Consider the following 9,435-nt stretch of genomic DNA (forward strand, 5'->3'; position numbering starts at 1 on the left):
CTTGTTATGAGCTCAGCCCTCTGGTTCCTCTGCCTCTCCCGTCGCTACACCCCTGTGTGCAGTTTGTCAACCCAACCCCCTGGCAAACATTAAAGGACAAGTTAAGCCTGCTGCTATCATATATCCATGTGTCGTGAAGAGAGCGGGGGGTGGGGACAGGGGGGTGGGGAAGAGGGTGCGGGGTCGGTGGGGGTTGAGAATACTTTGGCAGTGGGGACTTAGCCACTTTAATAGGAGCATCAAGACCGCAGCAGGAGCCTTGGAACGTGGGGAGCTCAGTCAGTCAGGGTTTCCGGTGGACAATCGATCGGCTTCCGACGCGGCTCTCGCTGGAGGCAATGGAGCTTCCCCTGCTGGAGAGCGTGAGGAGGCTGAGGTGTGACAGCGCAGGTGAGGTCACTCGCCGGTCTCTCTAACCGAGGAGGAGATCTTAAGTTCTGAGGAACTGTGTTTTGTGTTGAGAAGAGCATGTTCCGCGCGGCACTGGACTCCACACTGGCACATGTTGCCAAAGGGCTTAGTGTCAGATGTGTGAGAGTATATATATAGACTCCATGTGCTGTTTTTAGGAGCAGCAGTACTGTGCTGTTTGCAGCAGCCCACAGCTCACTCTTTTCGGGCTGAGTCCAGCAGCAGGATCTAGACGAGAGAGACATGTCAGAAGTCGTGAGACTCTCTTGTTTGTTTATCCCCGCAGTTTCCTGTTCCCCTCCTCGCCGCTAATATTGGTTTTAGTCGTGCACTTCGACGCCACTGTTTACAAACGAGTCGCGTTACCACAGTTTCCACTTCTGTGGAGGCTAGTAGCGACACACAGTCTTACGCTGCTGCATGTGGACCTTAGATATAGGAGTGATTACCCAGAGCAGATTCTCCAGCGTTTGCCGCGTCGTAGGAACATCAGCCTGGAGCCCGATCACTGGAGCCCGATCTCTCTCTCCACGGAGTCTCGCTCGACGATAAAGCAACTTGCGAAAAGGACTTCCAAATGTTTTGATTTCCGGGGGGCAACGGCCAATCGGTTTCGTTAGCGATGCTTATTATTAACCCTTTCCGGTGTACAATCTCACGTACGAGTTATACTGCCCTCTAGTGGAGGGCTTGGCGTGCCGTATACACAGTACGTTCATTGAGGGTGTGCGAGGGTGTTTGTGAGTCTAAGAGAGGGAGGGAGGGAGGGAGGGAGGGAGGGAGGGAGGCAGTATCCCTCTCTAGTACCAACAAGCTCTTGTATCGGAGGGCAAGCTGCATTCCGGCCAGGGCGCACCCTCAACAGAATAGCATGTACCCTCACTCAACAGTAGTGCCGAGCCCCCAAAACAGCACTTGTCATTACTGGGCCTCTTGGAATAAACATATCAGGTTCCCCATGTAACCTTTTAACGTGGGCTACCAACGCAGGACATGTAGGCCTACGATGTGTGTACCGGCCGCTGTGGCATGGTTACTTGAGTAACTGGTATTAGCTATGAGATCTGGCACTTTGACGCTATGTCCACTAGCGTTGTAGCATTCATGTCATGAATGATCCACCTCTGGAATCAGGGCCGGGGCCATGATACTGTTAGGACCATGAGACTGTTTAGGACCATGAGACTGTTAGGACCATGAGACTGTTAGGACCATGAGACTGTTAGGACCATGAGACTGTTAGGACCATGAGACTGTTAGGAGCATGAGACTGTTATGGTGATGAGACTGTTAGGACCATGAGACGGTTAGGACCATGAGACTGTTAGGACCATGAGACTGTTAGGAGCATGAGACTGTTAGGACCATGAGACTGTTAGGACCATGAGACTGTTAGGACCATGAGACTGTTAGGACCATGAGACTGTTAGGACCATGAGACTGTTATGGTGATGAGACTGTTAGGACCATGAGACGGTTAGGACCATGAGACTGTTAGGACCATGAGACTGTTTAGGACCATTAGACTGTTAGGACCATTAGACTGTTAGGACCATGAGACTGTTAGGACCATGAGACTGTTAGGACCATGAGACTGTTAGGACCATGAGACTGTTAGGAGAATGAGACTGTTAGGACCATTAGACTGTTAGGACCATGAGACTGTTAGGAGCTTGAGACTGTTAGGACCATGAGACTGTTAGGACCATGAGACTGTTAGGACCATGAGACTGTTAGGACCATGAGACTGTTAGGACCATGAGACTGTTAGGACCATGAGACTGTTAGGACCATGAGACTGTTATGGTGATGAGACTGTTAGGACCATGAGACTGTTAGGACCATGAGACTGTTAGGACCATGAGACTGTTATGGTGATGAGACTGTTAGGACCATGAGACTGTTATGGTGATGAGACTGTTAGGACCATGAGACTGTTATGGTGATGAGACTGTTAGGACCATGAGACTGTTATGGTGATGAGACTGTTAGGACCATGAGACTGTTATGGTGATGAGACTGTTAGGACCATGAGACTGTTAGGACCATGAGACTGTTAGGACCATGAGACTGTTAGGACCATGAGACTGTAATGAACATGAGACTGTTAGGACCATGAGACTGTTAGGACCATGAGACTGTTATGAGAATGAGACTGTTAGGACCATGAGACTGTTAGGAGCATGAGACTGTTAGGACCATGAGACTGTAATGAACATGAGACTGTTAGGACCATGAGACTGTTAGGACCAATGAGACTGTTAGGACCATGAGACTGTTATGACCATGAGACTGTTAGGAGCATGAGACTGTTAGGACCATGAGACTGTTAGGACCATGAGACTGTAATGGTGATGAGACTGTTAGGACCATGAGACTGTAATGGTGATGAGACTGTTAGGACCATGAGACTGTTAGGACCATGAGACTGTTAGGACCATGAGACTGTAAGGACCATGAGACTGTTAGGACCATGAGACTGTTATGGTGATGAGACTGTTAGGACCATGAGACTGTTAGGACCATGAGACTGTTAGGACCATGAGACTGTTAGGACCATGAGACTGTAATGACCATGAGACTGTTAGGACCATGAGACTGTTAGGACCATGAGACTGTTAGGACCATGAGACTGTAATGACCATGAGACTGTTAGGACCATGAGACTGTTAGGACCATGAGACTGTTAGGACCATGAGACTGTTAGGACCATGAGACTGTTATGGTGATGAGACTGTTAGGACCATGAGACTGTTAGGACCATGAGACTGTTAGGACCATGAGACTGTAATGAACATGAGACTGTAATGAACATGAGACTGTAATGAACATGAGACTGTTAGGACCATGAGACTATTAGGACCATGAGACTGTAATGACCATGAGACTGAAATGACCATCGTACTACTTTTGTAAAGGTTGTGACAACCCCCCCACCACCACCTCTTACGTCACTCACCACTGGGAAATCGAGTGAGTCATATCTAAAGAAGTAGAAATGTCTTTATTTGAAAAATAAAGAAATTATCAATAAAGAACTTGGCAGAGTTTCCAAACGTGTCTTTGAAAATAAGACAAGGCTTCTACATGTTAGATTAAGTGGTCTACGGTGCTTTCGAAGCTTTCGAAGCAGAGCAGCCTGCCATGCAAATGTCAGTGGGCAGAGAGAGAGAAGCTCAACGTGTCCTGCTATAAATACAGCAACTTGTGAATCTACACCAACAGGGCCGTCGCCTTCTGCTGTCTATGAAAATATTGCTGGTGTTGGGGCTGAAACCTTGTATCTCTCCGAAATGGTCAATCGCTCTGGAATTAAAGGTGCTGTAAGTGGTATTTTTAGTTTGTTCAAATAAGTGTTAAAAATAGCTCTACATTTTCCTGATTGGACAAAGTGAGAACAGGATACCAGGAAGTGTATGTTGTGTTTACTGCAGAGTGGAGGGACCGGGAGACCCATGTTACTGACCAGACACTCTAGTCTATCAGTGATGGCTGTCGGAATGTAGAGCTATTATTTTAACATGTAGACCACTTGTTTTAACATGTAGACAACTTATTTAACACATATAACTTATTTTAACACGTAGACCACTTAATCTAACATGTAGACTACTTATTTTAACATGTAGACCACTTATTTTAACATGTAGACCACTTAATCTAACATGTAGACTACTTATTTGAACATGTAGACCACTTATTTTAACATGTAGACCACTCATTTTAACAAAGGGGTCATGAAAATGCCTCACAACACAAAGAACCGTGTGACCTTTCAACTCAACTCAAAACATGAAAACAAGTCACTGCAGCAGGCTTAACCTTTAACCGTGCTTAACCTTTAGGAGGAGAGCTGTGAACTCTTTAGAGGAGGAATCATTTACAGCTGCGCTGCCCCCTTGTGGCAGGAGAAGAGAAGCCATACTCTGTGTTGCCCCAGTGGTGAGGTTGTAGTACTTTGACAATAGTGCTCGTCTTAACACATCTTGCGCCAAGTTTACTCCTTATTGCCCGCCAATCGAATAACGCCAACAACGAGTTTACTCATTTTTATGATCGTTATTTCCTTTATTCGCTATTGGCATTCATAATTCATCCAGGAAGGCTCCGGGAGCCAGCTGGACCCTGTCTGATATTTCAACGCCTCAATACCGCCGCCTGGTGGATTTCGGGCAAGTTGCACTCCACTCTAAACCGGATGTGGCGCTCTTTGCATCGGGGAAAAAGCTCCGCCAGAGCTATCTTGTAACGTGGATCAAGATACACACTCGAGTGCATGGGATCGCTTTCGAGACGCAAGAATCAATATGCTTTCGGCGTTTATTGCGTCATACAAGCGGAAAATGGATATAGCAGATCGACATCAAATAATTGGAAAAAAAATCACCAGACGCATCGGCCACAGGTAAGAGGAATCTAACGTTAATTCCAGCTCGATTGTCCATTTATTTCATTGCAATCTATCCGATCAACGTATGATGTCGTACTAAAGAAAGCCGTTAGTGACAATCAAGGAATCATAAACGACCCCCCCCCCCTTTCCTTCACGCATGATGGAGCATAATGTATAGCGATCATATGCGTTTGAATTTTTTAATATAGCGTGTATAGGAACGAAACGCCAATCGATTATGTATAATACGCGTCTGGGCCTATAACGCACATTCTAGGAATTACTGCTATACACTCTAAAAACATACTTATATTCACGACGGTACTAACACGACAATGTATGAATGGAAAAATATAACGTTCCCACATCCGGAACGATAGATACCCGATGTTGAATGGGCCATAGTAATGTCGATATAGCTATAATATTTAAAAAGTTATAGCCCTGCAAAGAAGGTGAGCCACTCCATAGGGTTACAGCACTGGCAGAGAGTGGTATAGATGGGCATGCTGCGTGGCGCAGAATGTGTTAAAATAATAATAATAATAATAATAATAATAATAATAATAATAATAATAATAATAATAATAATAATAATAATAATAATAATAATAATAATAATAATAATAATAATAATAATAATAATAATAATATAATAATACATTTTATTTGTTTAGCATCTTTCATAGAATATTTGCAGAGAGTGCTTCACTGACATAAAATAGACGTAAAATGTACAAATAGAATTTGCATAAAACTGGCATAACTATAGACAGGCATATAATGAGCAGAGAATTGACTAAATTAAAGCAATGAGACATAAAGTGAAGAATAAAAAGAGCAAAGTGCAGACGTAAAATGAGTATAAAATAGACAATAATCATAAAATAGACAACATGTGTTCATACGCTATCCCAATTAATCATTAATTCATTGACCGCCGGGAATTAGTCGGCCCCCGTTGTAGCAATGCCACGCTTTAAAAGATAGGAGTGCGTCACCTTGTTTGTAGAGCTATAACTATATTCTATATTATAGCTATGGATACAATACTATAGATTGTGTAATTGGTTTGTCATGACAAACTAATAAAAAAATCGCGATTTACCCGGTGGCTACAACAACACACAGTGACTACATTCATCATTGTTTACAATGAATGGAAATCGCGATTTTTTATTAGTTTGTCATGACAAACCAATTACATAATCCAACATATATGTAAAGGCACAACATATTCCAGTTAACGGTATATTTTTTTAATGATTCGTTACGGCGCAATCAATACTTCCATGCGTTCGGGACCTCCATGTTTTGGGGGTATTCATCAGAAAAATCGGATCCGGGATACGGCTCCCATCAGTCGGGCAAGAACTGCGGGTTTTCAGCCTCTCTCCTCTCTCCTGGAGTTTAAGGGGGAGCCGCGCTCGGCCAATCAGAGAAACGCGGAAGGCGCTCGGCCAATCAGAAAAAACGCGGAAGCGCATGTTGGTTGCCTAAAGTGTTCACGCGGGGGGGCTAGGCATTCAAGAGTCTGATGGCCTGTGGGTAGAAACTGTTTGTCAGTCTCGTGGTTCTGGCTTTCAGACTCCTATATCGCCTGCCTGATGGCAGGAGGTTGAAGATCTATCGTTCAATACATGTATGTGAAAAAGAATACATTTTTCCATCCATACGTTCCCGTGTTATACCGTGGTGAATATAAGTATGGTTTTAGAGCGGTCTGGGGTAATTCATGAAATGCTGAGTTATAGCCTTATACGTCAATTCTACTATAGACGTTGCCGTTTCTTGCCTGTACACGCTATTATTCCTAAATCAAATCTATATCATAGGTATTATGTTCCATCATGAATGCATGAAAGGGGGGGGGGGGGGTTGTTTCTGATAATTTGATTGTCAGTAACGGCATTTGTATTGAACACTAAAAACGCTTATCAGCCCGATCGGTATAAAAGCATTGCAGGATCAAGCAAAAATTGACGTCAGATAGTCCTTACCTGTGATCGGGAGTATTCCAAAAATAATATTCCAATTGTTTGATCGCCATCTGGTACATCCAATGTCCATTTGGTCCACGGCATAACCCACCACAACATATGGATCGGGGATATTTGACACGCTTCAATGGAACCGGGAGAACCGCTCCACTCGGCGGACAAGGACAAGTGAAACCGGAGACATTTGGCCATTCCACAGGCCAAGATACAAGTTTACAAAGGGTGCTTGATACCGCCGTCTAGCTGGATGCGGCCGGTATTGCACTTTGGCGACCTCAGACTCATTCCCTATGCTAACACCAAGGTCCCTGGATGAATAATAAATACAAATATCGAGAAAAAAAAGGAAAAACTATCAAATAACGTATATATACGTGGTTGGCGTTCAACGGTTGTCGGCCAAACACGTATATAATCGTTGTTGGCGGGGATTGAGTTAACAGTAACACTTTACTTTATGGGGGGGTGGTACCATAAGAGTAATTAAGTACCTGATGAGACATTGGATTCAAAATGGATGTGATTAAAATACACTTTCAGCTGTAATTTGAGGGTGTTTACAACCAGGTGTCGTTGCTGCCCTTGTAATAGTCCTCCCCTGGGCCCTGTTTCATGTACGTGGTTCAACTAAGTCGATCAAGATGTCCATTATCCAGCTTCAGTTAACCCGATGTTCGAAGCCGGGATTTTCCTGTTTCACAAAGGTGGATTCAGTCTCGTTAACTCAAGCCAGACTTGCGAGTCAGGCTAAATGCGCGCGGCCGTTTTAGGTGAAAAGCCAGCACGTATCGATGGCAGAGATCCTGATTCTCAACGGCATTGATTGATTAATTGATTTAAGACTTTATTGACAGATTGCAATACGGCTCAATCGCCTCGCCGACAAGTTAAATGCGTTATCTATAGGCTAATTCTAAGTCCCTCATTACCTCAATCAATCAGATTATATTTCTTTAAACTTGCCTGCTGGATTGAATAATCAAATGAGATCTTGCTAGCGAAAATTATTAGTTAACTGTTATACAGAATTACGATACGGCTCTCTTACCCATTGATTGATGTATAGTCAATCTTTTACTTATCTTCTCTGTGGTGTAACGGGTTCTTCTTTTGACTTTCACACGGACGACCGGGGTTCAAGACCCTAGTCTTTTCCTTCTTTTTGCAATATAGGAATAATTCAATTTGGTGCACGTTGAGAGCTATATAAAGAATGACATCCTCAATGCATGTAGATTTATAATATTTTAACTTAAAACCAGGCTACTTTGGCGTATAATCATTAATATTATATTCAAAAAAATCATATTGGAAACACCGGGATTTGAACCCCGGTCGCTGGATTGGCAGCCTTGAGCACTACCGCTGGGCCACTGGGCCAGATGGGATAAATTCATTGTTTATACATTAATGAACGAGAGACCCGTGTTTAGAATATCCTTTGTTTTGAATGAAGTTTATCTCTTTATCCTCATTCATTAATGTGACGTCAACGGCTCATTCAATTTCTCAAATCCGTCAAACAGCGCATCTCATCAGACATCTTAATCCCAGTTACAATTAAAATAACCACATCATGTGTACATCGCACGAGCGAGCGCCACCGTCGCCACGGTATATATAACGTGCATTATTTAGGACAAAGTGAATTTAATATCAGCATTTTGGGTCTATTTTACATTTCAAAAGCCCCCTCTGGAAGAATGGAGCACAAAAACGTAATTCAGAATGGTATAATGCAGATCGTAGACTGTGGGAATAGTTTCAGGAAACGGGCTGTCACTTCTTTGCGGGGGCGTGGCGATAGTTCAGGCTAACTTGAACTTGAACTCTGCTTTCGACCAGGCTCAAACTTTTGGATATGTTGTCATGGTGATTTGGAAAATCCACGTACATGAAATCGGAAAGTCCGGCTAACCCAGTTATCCAGCTAAAGTTATCCGGCTAACTCAGTTATCCAGGTACAAGAAACAGGGCCCAGTCCACTGTCCACCTAATATCACATGAAGTCCCATTCAAATGTATTGAGAGACTAAATAATTTCAAATGACAAATTACCACTTAAAGGTCACAGACTTCAAGCACTGACTGCAAAGGATTTTGCAACCAATTATTAAATATGATTATTTTGATTCATGTAAGTTTGTGTACATTTACAATTACATTTGTTTGTTAACTATATTTATTTATTTTAAAGATACCACGTACAGCACCTTTAACAAAAAGATACCACGTACAGCACCTTTAACAAAAAGATACCACTTACAGCTCCTTTAACAAAAAGATACCACTTACAGCACCTTTAACAAAAAGATACCACTTACAGCTCATTTAACAAAAAGATACCACTTACAGCACCTTTAACAAAAAGATACCACTTACAGCACCTTTAACAAAAAGATACCACTTACAGCTCCTTTAACAAAAAGATACCACTTACAGCTCCTTTAACAAAAAGATACCACTTACAGCACCTTTAACAAAAAGATACCACTTACAGCACCTTTAACAAAAAGATACCACTTACAGCACCTTTAACCAAAAGATACCACTTACAGCACCTTTAACAAAAAGATACCACTTACAGCACCTTTAACAAAAAGATACCACTTACAGCACCTTTAACAAAAA

The 9,435-nt window shown here is 42.9% G+C and overlaps 1 protein-coding gene across 1 annotated transcript in view; it reads left to right on the forward strand.

The window, feature by feature from the left end:
• Positions 1-303: 303 nt before the first annotated feature.
• The window catches only part of pfkfb1 (6-phosphofructo-2-kinase/fructose-2,6-biphosphatase 1), a 48,920-nt gene continuing 39,788 nt past the window's right edge, over positions 304-9,435 (forward strand). Inside the window, exon 1 of the mRNA XM_084333902.1 lies at positions 304-390. Coding sequence (XP_084190028.1) covers positions 339-390 — 52 coding nt within the window. The 5' untranslated portion in view covers positions 304-338. The remainder of the gene's footprint in view (positions 391-9,435) is intronic.

Source organism: Notolepis coatsorum (assembly GCF_963971535.1).
Source record: "Notolepis coatsorum genome assembly, chromosome: 17".
Classification (NCBI taxonomy): domain Eukaryota; kingdom Metazoa; phylum Chordata; class Actinopteri; order Aulopiformes; family Paralepididae; genus Notolepis; species Notolepis coatsorum.